The sequence below is a fragment of the Betta splendens genome, chromosome 17 (genome assembly GCF_900634795.4).
Source record: "Betta splendens chromosome 17, fBetSpl5.4, whole genome shotgun sequence".
Taxonomy (NCBI): Eukaryota; Metazoa; Chordata; class Actinopteri; order Anabantiformes; family Osphronemidae; genus Betta; species Betta splendens.
Window position 1 is genome coordinate 7,381,052 of NC_040897.2, and position 15,472 is coordinate 7,396,523.

Consider the following 15,472-nt stretch of genomic DNA (forward strand, 5'->3'; position numbering starts at 1 on the left):
GCGCGTCGGAAGCAGGAAGCGGTCACAGTCGGAGGATGTGCGCTTGATTCATTATACATCAGCGCCGGGCCGAGGGTCCGGCAGCTAAACCGCCGCCAATCACCGCCGGTGACCGGACTGAGCGACGGCGCTCGGAACAAACTGGAGACGTCCAACGCCTGGAGTCGGCGCGCATGAATGAGTCGGGGCGCGAGCTTTCTAAGGAAGCGTCAGTGAAACAGCAGCTCCGGCTCAAAAAGGAGGGGTCCTCCCAAACCAACCGGAGGCATAAAACACAGCAGCGCCAACAAGCGCGGACCTTGTTGTGCCTCTCTCCGGGCCAGTCATCATTTCTTCACTGTGACATCTTATTCCAACAAGCCGGGGGCACAGCAGCGCTCGTGTGTGCACCGGGAGGAGGCTGCGTCCACACGAGATGAAAGAAAGGGGGATGTTTGCGCCGTCGCTGTGGAGGAACCTCAAACGTGTGCGCGGCGACAGAGGAGCAGCCACATTCCATCCATTTATGATTAAACGACATCACGCTGCTGAGACGACGTCACACCAGTTTACGCGTGAACATGTTGGTAGCATCTTTTGTCCATAGCCTCGTAACGCAACAAGCTTTGTCGCCGCAGCGCCGCATCTTATAAATTCTGAACGCCGGCGCATGAGAAATATCAAACCTTCCGTTCAACTCAACGCATAAAAGCAGTTTCGGAAGCATTTTAAGGCACGAACCGCGCGAGACAGCGCTGTAGTGTGTGAGTGATGGTTTAAATGAAGTGCTTGCTGGATGATTGAGCAGTGTCTGAAACCCCCTCCACCCACACCCTGCTATCGTTGGAAGGAAGGTGGGCTGCGGCTAGCGGGTTCACGGCGCCGGTCCGCTCCACGCGGCGGTTTGTAAGCGGGTTCGTCGGAACGGACTGAACTGGTGCGCGCGGGCTCACCCTGAGTAGGTGCTGGTCACCACCTTGAGGCTGGCCGCGTTCCGCAGCAGCTTGTCCAGGGTGCTGACGATGCGCGAGAACTTGGGCCGCAGGTTCCGCTCCTTCATCCAGCACTCCAGCATCAGCTGGTGCAGCACCATGGGGCAGTCCATGGGCGGCGGCAGCCGGTAGTCCTGCTCCACCGCCGTCATCACCTGGGAACCACAGACGCATCTCAGTCCGGCTGCGAGTCCGAATACACACATGCTGAACGAATATGTGGGCAAATGCACAGCTCAAAGCATCTACGCTAATATATCAGGCTGATATAACCCCTCCCCCCCCGGGGTTATTCATTTACCGCCTTACTAATCTTAGCATGTTAGCATTTCTTTTCAAAATTAAACAGATAATTTGGGTCAAGCTCATACTGATGTCCTGTCAGTCCAATAAATGCCACGATGCTCATAACACGCTGGAGCATCGGTGAGGAGTCGCCACGGTTACCGGCTCGCGCGATATAAAGACACGGTGGCCAAAAGCAAAAGGAAAATTACATCTGACTGTATCAGCCGTCGCCGCTCGATATCTTTCACACGAGGCCTTAATCAAGTTTCATGCGGTGCTTCTTCCAAGTGTTAACATTTGGCTCTGACTCACTTGTAATACACTCATTATGTTTGGCCTTTGTTAGTGTGGTAGCGGAATAATCCCCACTAACTGTATTATGTCCTGCATTAGACAGTTCCTTGGCTCGCGCTGTCACATATTCCCATCTTTGCTTCAAAAACCTCTACAAGACTCTAAAAACAATCTTCACACGTATTGTCAAAGTTGTCACTTCAGGACCGGCGTGACTGACAGGACAGACAATGCGCGGAGGATGAAAACGTTCGCTCGCTGATTTGATTTCGCCTAGCAACTGCATTTCCCCACATAAGCTCCGTATGCGTTTTAACTCCCCACAACAATAAAAAATTGCCGTTTGGGAACAATAAAGGATTTGTGCTGCACTCCTCTCCTCCTGCTGCTCGTCTTTTGATTCTTATGTCGTGCCTGTAGCTGGCGAGCACCTCTGTTTATATCTTCTGTTTGTTGACTCTGTTGCTTATTGAGCGATGGCTGTGGCACAAAGGCTATTGGGAACAATAGGGACCCTCTACTTTGATGCTTTCATTACTGAACGTGGGCTTTGTTATGAAAGTTATACATACATTACTGGCGTTTCTCATTCCGCGCTCTGTTTTTCGCGTTATTGCTATCAGCGTCGCAGCTCGTTCTCCTTCTGAAGCTCAACGCAGAGCGCTTGCTCCTCGGAGAATAAAGTGGAGGTGTACACACTGCTTCAGTACTTTGTTCAAGGAGGAGGAACTGAGAGATTTTCTCTCTCTTCCCCGTGAGCTCGCTGCTGTAGTTACTCTGTCTGTGCAGTGAAGATAGCCTACAGGTAACAACGCCTGTAAAAAGAGAAGCACTTCCTGAGTGCGTGCATGTGTGTGTGTGTGTGTGTGTGTGCGTGCGTGCGTGCGTGCGTGCGTGCGTGCGTGAGGCTGTGCCCTATGGATTTGTAGCGGGCGGCCAGGCTAGGGCTGTAAATAAGGTGGTAAAAACTAGAACACAGACATACAGCTGCACCAGTATCTGCAGCGAGGAGATAAACACAGCAGAGCCGGCCCGGGTCCAGCGTGTCACGCTGGAGATCAAAGCCGCCGCAGCTCAGAGAAACTCCTAGCTCGGCCCTAAACTTAGACACAAGGCTACGGCGCGCAGCGTGAGGCCTTCACTCACATCCTGGTTGCTCATGTCCCAGTACGGCCGCTCCCCATAGGACACCACCTCCCACATGACGATGCCGTAGCTCCACACGTCACTGGCTGAGGTGAACTTCCTGAAGGCGATGGCTTCCGGCGCCGTCCACCGGATGGGGATCTTCCCTCCCTGCTCACACACACACACACACACACACACACAAACACACACACACACACACGCGAAGCACGCGGAGTGGATCAAATTAACGAGCTCCATTAAGCACAGCGCCGAGTGTGCGGGCGCGGACTGACCAGGGAGCTCGTGTAAGTGGGGTCGGCGGAGGTGTCGTCCAGGAAGCGCGACAGGCCGAAGTCGGACACCTTGCACACCAGGTTGCTGTTGACCAGGATATTTCGGGCGGCGAGGTCTCGGTGAACGTAGTTCATGTCTGACAGGTACTTCATCCCCGCGGCGATGCCACGCAGCATCCCCACCAGCTGAGTCATGGTGAAACGCCCGTCGTTCAGCTGGATGCGCGCGCGCGCACACACACACACACACACACACACACACACACACACACACACACACACACACACACACACACACACACACACACACACACACACACACACACAGGAAGCTGGGTTAATGAGCGAAAAGAGGAGCAAAAAATGCAAAATGACGAAGAAGAAACACAAGATGGAGTAGAGAGGAATAGGTAATAGGACAGTCAGTCAGTCAATCAGTCAGTCAGTCAGTCAGTCAGGCCACGTAAACATGACATCCATCATCATGCCACACGGCTGCTCCCGACACTCACTCACAGCTGACCTTTTCAGCCACGCAGTCCAATTAGCTGACTAATTAGACTCTTTAGTATCACACCAAACCCATTAAGACTCAGTATTGACTGCACCAAAAGCAACAGTGCTGCAGTGAAATCAAACCCAGACCACTGCAGCTTCCGCTGACTGACAGCGTAGCAGTCGGTCCGCAGCCGATTACACGGCCTCATTCAGGTGAAAAGCTTTTTTTTTTATTTTAGCTCGTGAACATTAAAACAGAATTGTCCTATCATCTGAATGGAAGAGACGCCTTGCTCGCGCTGTCGCCATACCAGAGTAGTTGAATTGCAGATTTGTGCCCTTTTATGTTAACATTTTGAGGAGCGTGAAACAAATCTGAGATCAGGGCTTTCAGGGTTTCGTTTACGATTCTCCACGTTTATGAGTCGCGCCACCGTGGGATCGTACGACCCGCGGAGGGCTGATGGAACCTAATGCGCCGCCGTCGAACTAAAACGAATCAATGGGACGTCGATACGCAATTAAAAAATGGATAACAAATTCTGGGGAACTGGATGAAGTTGGAACCGCACAGAGGCTTTTCTTACATGACTCGAATACTTAATACAGCTCTGAGCATAATCAATGACTCCACAGTGGGAACGCAGAGAACACACGATGTGACACGACAAAACCATAAACATTCTGCCTTGTGCTCGACACACGCTGCTGACGTCTGACAGCCACAGGCACAAATATAAATACACACGTGCGTGTGCGGCCTCTCTACAACGAGCTGCCGTGCACGTGTGTGACGCGCCGGGCCAGGTTAGCGCATGTGCGTGTAACCCGCCAGCGTCCCCCGTCGGGGCACAGCTCTGAGTCACAGGCAGTTTGACACTGGTGGGAGCGCGAGGGTGAGGACAGCACAGGCCGGGGAGGCGCTCGGTGTTATCTGTGGGACAGCTGAGGGGGAGGAGAGGGTGAGGAGGAGGCCAGAAGCCAAGGTTCACACTTCCTCATGTACTGTAGGCTTCAACTATTACTGACTGGGCTTATTGACTCGTTTTCAGGGCAATTAATGAATTGATCAATTGGTTTATAGAATGCAGCAAAAGGCATTTTAAGACAAACACTTTATTATGTAAAATAAATTCTTTGTTTGACTAATTTCCAAAATGAAGAAGCGCCCATGGCAGAATATAATAAGAACAATGGGCTGCAACCAACAATTAATTCAGTCATCCAATATCTGACAATTATCAATTATGTGTCAGTTTAATAAATTGTCTAAAATAGTAAAAGTCAGAAAACTCCTCAAAAGAAGTAGCTTTGAACATCTTATGTTATTTCTTGGCAAATGACCTTCATCGGTTTACTAGTAGGTCGCAAATAGATTTACAGACTGATTATAAAAGTGGTGACAATGCTCAGGCTGAACCTGTCTATTATGTTCATATTCTGATGTCTGTTCCTATTACATTAACTTCAAATAGCGCTTCACTGATTTCAAACACAAAGTTATTCAAGAAAAACAATTAAACAAAAGGATTCACACTTTGCAGAAAAAAAAAATCTAGTTCACACTTTAACAGAACAAGCAAACGTCTCACACTTTTGATTGTTATGCACTGGGGTGACATGGATTTAATTCATATAAACACATCAATTTGAATTTGTTTACATTCATTCCAAATTGTGGCAACTTCCAAAAGCTCAAACAGTTTCATTAAAAATGTGCGATTCTTTAAGCTAAAATGGGAAGCTAACGCAAACATTACCTAAAAGATAACAGGGAACATTTAGCCTCTGGCAATTTGTTATTCCCCTCTGCTCTCAACAGATAAAACACATATGTCAAAGTATTAACCACCGAAGATAAACCACCCACCGCCAAACATCAGAGGAAGGTCCTTTTGATTAGCAACTTAGCTAACGGAGTTTAGCGTTAAAAAGAGACCTGATTAAAGCTGCATGTTAGCGCAGGGTTGTATTTCTGAATCCAAACACTAACACTTTATGTTAGTTCTAGTGTTAGACGCACACTATACCCTCAGAGCTACACGATATCTATATATCAACCTTTACAGACAGGAAACGTGGGGAAAGGTGCTGTTATGAGGCAAGTAAAGCCTGCAGATATCAAAACAAGCCGATCAGCGCCGGTACTCGTCAATCACCTGAAAACCTCTTAAAGATTAACTTCTACAGCAGCGGCACGGCATCGATTCACGGCAAGCGTGAAGTGCGCTCGCATTGCTGCACTAAGCAGACTTCTTCACAGCGCAGCCATGCGAGGAAACAGAATTTATAGGATGTAAATGACATGTAATAGCCCCCACGCAGCTCCAAATGCACTGTGTGACACCTTATTCCTCATCCCGCCTTTGTTGGGTGTTTTGTGTAGGTGGTGGCCTGAACCAAAAAAAAAATTGGATGGCTGATGTATTCTGCAGTCGTACAAAGACTCTAATGCTCTGAAGCAAACCTATCCAAAGGTCTGCTGTGTGACAGTTTTCCACCAGGACTTCTTGCAATGGAAAGCCTGTCAGCATCAGTCAGTCACGTCAAGCAGAGACACTATGCCTGTCTCCAGGCGTTATATTGCACATTTAATCTCTATCACTCAGCAAGTGAGCGCCTCAGGGTGTTTTACAGAGAGTAAAACATTCTGATAACCCAGAGGTGTCGTGAATACCTCTGTGCGTGCGCACGCGCGTGTGTTCTCGGCTTTGATACCAACAGAAAGTAATCTTCCCCGTCGGAGGTGTCGCGCCTCCCGCCAGGCTTACCCTGAGGAACGAATCGAGCGCGCCGTTCTCCATGAATTCGGTGATGATGAGGACGGGGCAGCTCCGCGTCAGGACGCCTTCCAGCCGGATCACGTTGGGGTGGTCGAACTGGCCCATGATGGAGGCCTCGGCGAGGAAGTCCCGCCTCTGGCGCTCGGTGTACCCGGCCTTCAGCGTCTTGATCGCCACCACCATCTCCCTGCGACCGGGCTGCTTGAGTCGCCCGCGGCACACCTCGCCGAACTCACCTGGAGCGAGACAAGGTGGGACAGGACGGGAGAAGGAAGTGAGGGTGAGGGGTTGAGTGAGCAAGGAAAGAAGAGGAGTGGCAGGAGGAAAAAAGGACATTGGGGGAAAGTGTGGGGAGAGGGAGTATTATTGGACGGATCAGGAGCAGAGGGTCTGCGACAACTGTGGAAGAGGATTATAACTAGAGGAGCGAAAGACGGGAGGTCAGGGGTCGAAGATGTTGGGGAGAGAAGGAGTGGCCGGTATCGACCGAGTGTGAAACCTGGGAGCAGTGAAGGGAGACAGAGGACGGGCGAGGAACTTTAGGGTTTTGCATTTGGTGTCTGCGTGTGAAAGTTTACAAGGGAGAAAGAGAGAGAGAGGGAAAGAAAAGACAGAAGGCAAGGAGGGTTGAACGAGCAGCAGTACAGTCTGTCATTTGAGGTGACGTTAGGACACAACATGCCACTGGACGGACATAAAAACCCAGTGGAGGGGTGAGAGCTGCCGAGGCTTCCAACCCTCGGCTCTCACGCACACCCCTGCAATCCTGAACCCTTTTCTCCTGGAGAGAACAGACCCCGGGGCTCGATGGCACACTCCCGTTCGAATGAATGATTAATGAACCCCCAAACACTCCCCGCTTCGCTTCTTGCACAAATAAAACGCCGCCGCGCACCTGCACCGATGACTTCCTCGATTTTCACGCAGGAGATGTCGATCTCTTTGGCAAACTCGTGGACGGCGTCGTTGGGGTCCTCGTAGGTGAAGGGGTCGATGTACACTTTGACCCCTGGAGAAACTGGGAGACGGGTCAAAGAAACGTCAGAGTCCAGTTAAATATATAATGTGTAAAAATAAGTCAATCACTGCAAAGCAGATCATTTAATTGGATGTTCAAGACGTAATAATATTGAATCCAGCAACAAAGGAATAACAAAAATAATAAATAGTAAGAATATTAAGACTCTGTTTTTCAGCTCAGCTCTCTCAGGCCTTTGTCTGGCTGAAGAGGCAAATGGCTTCCTGCTTAAATCAGCTGATTGGATATTTGCATTAATTGGCTAACTGTACAGGCGTGACCCGAGTCCCCCCGCCTGACGCACACACTTACTGTACTGCTGTAGCTTCTCGGTGTACTCCAGCTCCGAGCCGCTGCGCTGCTTCCTGTAAACAAGCGGCGCATAAACAAAGTCACATTCACGTAATCAGCCTTTCCAGGTACAGTGAATCAAGCTAATAAGCAGCTATCAGACGGCTACAGGCTGCCAAGGAGGCAACGGAGAGAGCGGTTCGCCTCCCCCCCCCCCTCCTTTATGAAGCTGAAGAACAAGTACACACCCTTTGAAAGCGGCTGAAAATTTAATGAGCCTCTTTGTTCAGAGTCTAACTAACAAAACGAAACATGCGGTTGAGGCTGGCAGTGATGAAAACCTTACTTGAGGCAGACAACGGCGATAACCACCAAGGCTACGATGACCACCAGGCCGGCGGAGGCCGAGCCGATGATGAGAGGCAGCTGGTCCTGCACCGACTTCTGAGGGTCGCCTGCACCGGAGAACGCACAACAGACGACGAGAGAGATTAAAGGGCGGCCTCCTCCGCGCGTGTCATTTCCACCCATTATAAAGACTATTAGGCTTGAACATAGAAAGAGGTGGTGCGTACTGTGCAGGCTGGTGGTGAAGTCCATGGGGTTGCTGTAGCGCCCGTACCCGGCCACGGTGCGAGCTCGGACCTGCACCACGTAGGGCGTGGCGGCCTTCAGACCCTCCACCTTGGCCGAGCTGTGCTGCGCCGTGACGGTGTGCGACATGGCCTGGCCCTGATGACGACGCTCAGGTTATAAAACGCTCGCGACGAATCGGCAGGACTCAGCGTGAACGGCAGCTCACCCTCTCGTGGTACTTGATCTCGTAGTCCAGGATGACCCCGTTGGGCTTCTCGGGGGGCAGCCAGGACAGACTGAGCGTGTCCGACGTGGAGCGCATCAGGTGGACGGTGGGCACCGCGGAAGGCGCTGAGGGGGGGGGGGGGGGGGGGGTCAGAGGGGACACGCTGTGAGTTAAAGGGACCTCATCTGCAGGTTTGAGGATCAGCGCTTCTGCCTTGTGAAGTTCAGCGAGCGTCATCTATTATTCAGGCTCCTCCACCAGAACGGTTTAATAAGAGCAGCGCGCGTTTTCCCCCGCGCTTCACTTCGCGTTATTGATTCGCGAGGGATGAGAGCGACTCGATTGTCAGTCACTGTCCCGCGTCCATAAACTGCAGCGCGGTGGATTAAGTGCGGGTTAACGGCGGGGAGTAATTACAGGCCGTGGAAGGGTGATGACGCTGCGGTTATGGAGCGGAGGGGTGACATTGCGGCGGTGTAACGCGAGACGCCGGGTGCTGACGGCGGCGGCGGGAAGGATGACTTTCCTTTCCGCCCGTGTCGCGCTGATGTTAACGCTGCTCCGGATGCTCAGAGTTCATTAAAACACTCAGCGACATCGACTGAACACGGGACCCGCTAACCAGCCCGCTTCATTGTGATGCTAAGTGCTATCGACCGCCGTCCACTCACCGGCCTGGTTGGTGGTGATGTTGACCGTGGAGTAGCTGGGCGACGCCGGGCTCTTGCCGGACACGCCGTTGACGGCCTGCACCTCGAAGCTGTAGCGCGTGTGCGCCTGCAGGTTCCTCACCACCACCTTCTTCAGCCGCAGGCCCAGGCGGCGCGGCGCGATGTCCACGTTGTCGTCGCAGCGCGTGCACGGGCTGCGGTCGCGCAGGCACTTCTTGCACACCACGTTGTAGACCAGGTCGCCGCGGCCGCCCGTGTCCTCGGGCTCCTCCCACTCCAGCGACAGCGAGGTCTCGTTCACGCTGGAGATGACGCTGCGCGGCGCCGAGGGGATGGCTGCGAAAGGCGCACAGGGAGGTGTTTGAGGAGGTGGGCGGAAAAAACACACGACGGAGGCGTTAGTCATGCTCCCGGTGCGGCGCTCACGCTCTCTCTTGAACAGTGGGAACATATTTAGCTCTATAAGCAGGCAATAAGAAGAAATATCTACAGATACAAGCAAAGACTGTAATCCTATTGTTGTTGTTTTTTTACGTAAGTGTGTTCGGTTGTTTCACATGCCCCAGTCAAATCCTCGGAATTAGGAAAAGGCCGTGGAAACACGTCAGAACACAACAACGGGGAGAAAAAAACTCCTGCCTGAGCTTAAATAAATCAACATATTCATAAACAGGAGGATAAGCACAAGCTGTTCGGCAGCAGCAAAACAACAGGGTTCATCACTAAGTAATGTTCCTTAAAGAAACACACAATCCTACGCTGCTCCACAACGCGAGCCCACATCCAAGCCCGCGCACAAGCCCCCACGGTGCTCCTGGAACTTGACTAATCCACTCCTGATAGAAATTCATGTTCTAGTATCAGTATAACCCAAGGCCACCTCGTTCCAATAAGCAGCGCCGCATTTTGAGTGAAGAGCGTTTGAAACCTGGATAAAGTGCGATAACCGCAGAGGGAGGCAACAAAGCGTGCTCCCGCGAACGGGCTTTTCATCCTATTACAGCAGGCGAACACAAGGACTCTCCCTCTGAGCTCGCAGCAGCAGAGAGTCTAACCCGCCTCGCAGAGAGACAGCGGGCGAGCGAGAGAGAGAGAGAGAGGGGGGAGGAAGAGGCTCTCGGGTCATCAGCACCTGACGGCCAAAGTGCCTGTGCGCTGACTTCAGCTGCTCGGCCCACGGGCCCCGGGGCCGCGCTCCGCTCGCCCTGTCCCTCCTAATTGAGAGTGAAGCCTCTTCTAATTGGACACCCGTCTCGAAGGCGCCGAGGCCCGAGCCGCCGCCGGAGCTGTCGGGGCCCCCGCGCGTTTGCATGTTGGGTCGGAGGTGGTGCTCGTGTCCACGTCAGCTCCACAGACCCGCGTGTCACTTAGCGCAGCTCAAGGCCCGGGGGAGGGGGGGGGGGGGGTCTCCATCAGCGCATTGAACCCACAAACAGCGCTGCTCGGCTGCGAAGCTGAAACCGAAAGTTTTATTTGGGCTTCAGACGAGTAAATAAAATCTAAAGCGCCGCTACATCTGTTGATATTTCTCGAAAGATGATGAAAGCGTTTTTGGGGGGATTTATGTGTGGCCGCAGCGTCTGCGTGTTTCGCCAGCGAGGGTAATTTCCATCGCCGCCATCTGCAACACATCATTGTAAAGTCTGGGAACATTCTGGAAGACGCTGTCAGTGTTTCAACCAACGCAGGCAGACTTGGTTTCAGCGTATACAAACAAACACGGCTTCGTCCGTGAATCCGTCAATCGGCTGCAGCTCATTTAGGTCCAGATTCTCAGCGTGTTGGAGATTCAAAACAGGTAAGAGATGGAAGAGCATGTAACAGATCTATTGTGTGCAACTGAAAACTGCTTCTGGCGACGCCGGCTCTGGAACGCGGGCTTACTGGTGGCTTACTGGTGACTTACTGGTGCAGGCGGAGTCGGGCGGGTCGCTGTCGGCCCGGTGGAAGCCGTTCTGGCACGGGCAGATGTTGGCGCCGCGCGCGCTGGTGCGGCTGTTGCTCGGGCACAGGGCGCAGGAGCCCTCCCCGAACTTGGGTTTGAAGGTGCCAGGGACGCAGGCTGCACGAGACACAAGGAGACAATAAGGCGACAGAGAAGACGCGAGGCGCCGAGCGCTTATCTCCACATTTGCATCTGCTTGCGCGTTTCCGCTGCCTCCACCAGGTGACATTAATCTCTCCAAAAAAGGAGGCTCGCGGGCTGACGGCGAAGTTTCGTGTCGAGGAGCGGGGGAAAAGGGAGGATAAAGATGGAGATAGACTGTTGACAGGAGATTGCTGTTGTCAGACAAACAGGGATGGAGAGCGCGCCTGAGAAAAAGGATCCACCCTAAACCCATCAATCAGCGCCCGTTCGATCACGCCGCACGGCTGAATACAAACAAAGCCCCCACATGCATGCAGAGCAGCTCCATAATAAGCTAATAAATCAATTCAAATAGCGGGACATCAACTGGACGCGCGGCAGCCGACAGAAATATACAAAGTGCGCTGATCCGCACGACGCGTCCGAGCGGCTCATTTGAATTCCACAGTGTAACGCTGAAGGTTGGCTGGTACCGAGTCTTAAGGATAAACCAGCATAAGCCGAGACTAAAGGAGGCTTCAGATAAAGGGGATTAGCAGCAAAAGGTCTGGATGTATCAGCCTCCAGAGCCGCGCGCTTTTACTGTTTCCCACATTCCGAGCGCGCGGCGCAAAAGCGCGGGTGTCTGGCAGACATCTGTCCTGTCAGCGTGAGGGCTCGTAAACCGGGGAGAGAGAGAGAGAGAGAGAGAGCGAGAGAGAGAGAGAGAGAGCGAGAGAGAGAGAGAGCGCGTGATTAACTAGTCGGGCTAAGTGCTCTTTCCGCCTGAAGTTCCGCCCTCGTTCCCGCGTTCAGGCAAATCGGCATTGTCTCCGCCGTAAAAAGACAAAGATAAGACGGGGCCGCTTTATTTGTCCCGGAATAACTAACTCACGGACACCTTTAAGCTCGGCTCGCTCTCATTTATTCCCCTTCTGTTTCGCGCCGCGCCGTCATTGTGCTCGCGCTCGCTCGCTCCCTTTGTGAGAGGCGCTGCTGAACCACGCCGGTGTTTTCCCTCAGTCTATTAACCTCTTTGGGAGGATACGACCGTCCCTCTGTTTCGGATGCGCCAACGTCCCCATCTTCTCCCTCCATTGTCCCCCCCCCCTCTCCCTCTCTCTCTCGCTCGCTCGCTCGCCGCCCGCGACCGCGCTAAGAAATGAAACGTCTGCGTGATTAATGCGCGCGCGGCGGCGTTGGCTCACGTCGGTCTGAACGGTGTTAATGAGCGCGGCCGCCTGTAGATTAACTAACGGGAGGCCGCGGAGGAAATTACACTTCCTCGTCGCGGCCGCTGGCTGAGGCCCTGGAGAGCTTTTTATCAGGCGTTGGCAGCAAGCGTTTAACCTTGAGCCGCCAAATGGCAACGAATGAGCTCTCCGGCGCGTGTTCGGCACTATTTCTCTCACTCAGGTGAGAGGCGGATTTGCTTGTCCGCCTTTGACTTCCTGGAGCCCTCTCCTCCCGGTTCATTCTTCATTTTTTGGCTGCTGTTTCCGTCCCATCTTTGGTGATTCACACCTCTTACTGTAACTCACACTCTCCCTCTTTCTCCGTTAATATCGCTCCTCTCTGGATGTCGAGCGAGCGCCTTTCCTTTCTATTATCAGCTTTCTCCCCCCCAGAAAATCTATCGGCTCTCTGTTTTGTGCCTTCCTGCTATCTTCCTCTCCCTTCTGTCCTGCTCACACAATATTTGTATGCTGCTCCTCTCTGCAACACCTCATTAATTCATGGTCTCCTCCACCCTCCTTCACCCCCTTTCAGGAGCCACACAATAAATGCAGAGAACAGGGCACATACTGAGGTGGCCTGCACTGAGCATATAAAGGAGGTTTGGTTAAATAAAAGTCCAAATGTCTGGTAAACACGCGTACCCTGGCACTGGGTGCCGTCGGCGGAGGGTTCGAATCCGGCGACGCAGGTGCACGAGCCCACGGGCACCATCCACTCGCCGTCCCCGTTGCAGTAGAGCTTGAGAGGGACGGACACCTCCATGGCGTTGCTCACGCAGGCGCCCGGGGCGATGACTAAGGACGTGGCCTCCGCCCCCGTGGCGGTCTCGGGGAAGACGGCGTAGTTGGCAATGGTGGTGGAGCACTTCTTGAAGAAGACCCTGACGGAGATGAGCGACATGCAGGCGCCCAGGTCCTGGAAGGCCAGGTAGAAGCCCGCCTTGGAGAGGGGCCCGAAGCTGCGCACCTTGGTGTTGATGCGGCCCGCCTCCAGCAGCGAGAAGCTCTCGTCCGGGGCGATGGTGTCCACCTTCACGTACGGGTTCTCCCTCCACAGGGGGCTGCTGTCCGTGGCCGTGTCCCCGTCCGACTCGTAGTAAAAGAGGTTGAAGGTCTCCTTGCAGGAGCCGGGGATGTTGGGGATGCTGGCGCAGTCGCGGACGGAGAACTTGAGCTCCACGTAGACGCGCAGCACGCCCTTGCGGGGAATAAAGTCGGTCCTCAGCCAGTTGTTCTGGTTGGGCTGGCGCACATTACACACCTGGTAGGTTCTGATCGGGCTCATGGAGTCGTCATAGCCGCTAACCTCCTCCCACTGTGGACGTAAGACACAACGTCAGGGCGAGGTGGCCGATTAGGGCAACGAAACGCCTTCAAAATGAGATTATCAACTAATGTGTCTCCTAATGTGGCAACACTTCTGTTCTTCACTTGGCAACAACTGAGCTTCAGCAGAAAATGCTGTTAATTAATACTGAGTACTGGTAAATACATCCTAATGCAAAACATTAAAAAAAATAAAGGCATTTTAAACAGTGAGGTGACGTCAGATGTAAACACGCACACACACACACACACACACACACACACACACACACACACACACACGGTCTACAAGGAACAATTTGCAGCTAAAACGCTTCTAATTGCATGAATCATTTAGAGAACTCCAGTCATTACTGGACCATTAAAACCAAACATTTTATTCCCATTAAAACACACTTCACGCGCTTCGCTTTCCGTCCACCGCCAGACTGAGCGCCTGCTTCCGTTCGGTTAAACGGAGCCTTGTCGATGGGATCATTACAGGTGTGTTGGCTAGGACTCCCCGCGGCTGCTATTAGAAACCTGCAGACACGCTGCTACCGAAACAGCCTCAAGTGGAGATATGTCCATAAGATATAGATTAGTTATCAGTGCTAACAGAGACGGAGTGTGAAGCTGCATATTTTAAACGGAAGGATTTCCCATATATCTATAAAGCAAACAGTGAGTTATTTATTAAAGTGGCCATCTAAATGCAGTCCTGTCAGTTTGATTGCACTCCAGCAGCCCTTCAGGTTATGCATATTATATATATAGGCCTGTACATCTTCTCATGCCTACACATCCAGCCTCAGGGCACACATTTGCATCTGTTGTGGTTAATGTACCACATGAACAGATGTCTCCCGACATCATGCACGTCATCGCCAACTGACTTCTGTCAGTGTTCGCAAATGTTTGACCCAAGCGGCCTCATATGTTGGTAACGCCGCTTTTATGTATGTGGTACCAAACATTACAAATGAGAAACGACTTCATCGGTCAATAAACGTAGTCCATTAGGAAATAACCTTGTGATAAGTCAATCTTTTTTGTTTTTCCCCTCCCTGGACTGGATGCTTCGTTTCCATAACAAATGAGCTTCCCAGGAATTGATTATTTCAACTGGACCAAAATAATGCATAACTCATCTCACGTCTCCGAGCTCCTGTGCAATTTATTCCCAAACGATGAGCCCAAGAGTCAGCATTAGACGTCGTAAATCACCAGCAACACGTTGATGCACTACCTGACAAATATGATAATTGCCGGCCCCTGAACGTATGGGCTTGTCAGAAGTGAGGAGAGGGGCTGCCTCACCAGGCCTGACATATGACTTCATGGAGGCTAGGACATTCACAGCCAGCCCTTGTGGGCAAAGGAAAGAGCAGGGGCTGACGACGGCCGTTGCCATGGAAACCCACCATTTCCATTGACTGACTTTGCGCTCACGTAGCGAAGACAAATTACACCGGCCGGGAGTGGGGGAGGTCTGTCAGGCTGTTAGCCCCGGGGTCAAACTCATGTTGTTTTATTTTCTCACCATTCCTACAGGAGGTATCAACTAAAAACCTTAATTCCTGCCTGTAATGCACTCATGGGCCCATATTATAAAAGATACACACACACGCTTTCAATTATCTGGGCCTCCATCCTGGGGAGACTTTAAGGTACAGCCTACCTAATAGTCCCTGCACACTGTGGGGATTTGGTGTTTGCTCATTTGTTTAAAGCACAATATGCTCAAAGTCTGTGCAGCTCGTCAAGCGTTTCACATCTAAACTATGAAAAGCCCTTCGTTTTTCCACACGGTGTCAAATTTTG

The 15,472-nt window shown here is 52.2% G+C and overlaps 1 protein-coding gene across 3 annotated transcripts in view; it reads right to left on the minus strand.

The window, feature by feature from the left end:
• ephb3a (eph receptor B3a) overlaps positions 1-15,472 on the minus strand; it is a 33,286-nt gene that overhangs the window by 2,814 nt on the left and 15,000 nt on the right. For 2 of the 3 annotated variants that reach the window (XM_055503728.1, XM_029131475.3), the window contains exons 3-14: positions 12,986-13,658; positions 10,944-11,099; positions 9,038-9,373; positions 8,367-8,491; positions 8,140-8,296; positions 7,911-8,019; positions 7,586-7,638; positions 7,151-7,273; positions 6,244-6,491; positions 2,975-3,190; positions 2,700-2,849; positions 933-1,126 (exon numbers count right to left, since the gene is read on the minus strand). In XM_055503728.1, coding sequence (XP_055359703.1) covers positions 933-1,126; positions 2,700-2,849; positions 2,975-3,190; positions 6,244-6,491; positions 7,151-7,273; positions 7,586-7,638; positions 7,911-8,019; positions 8,140-8,296; positions 8,367-8,491; positions 9,038-9,373; positions 10,944-11,099; positions 12,986-13,658 — 2,540 coding nt within the window. The other variant, XM_041068126.2, reaches the window with a different exon arrangement.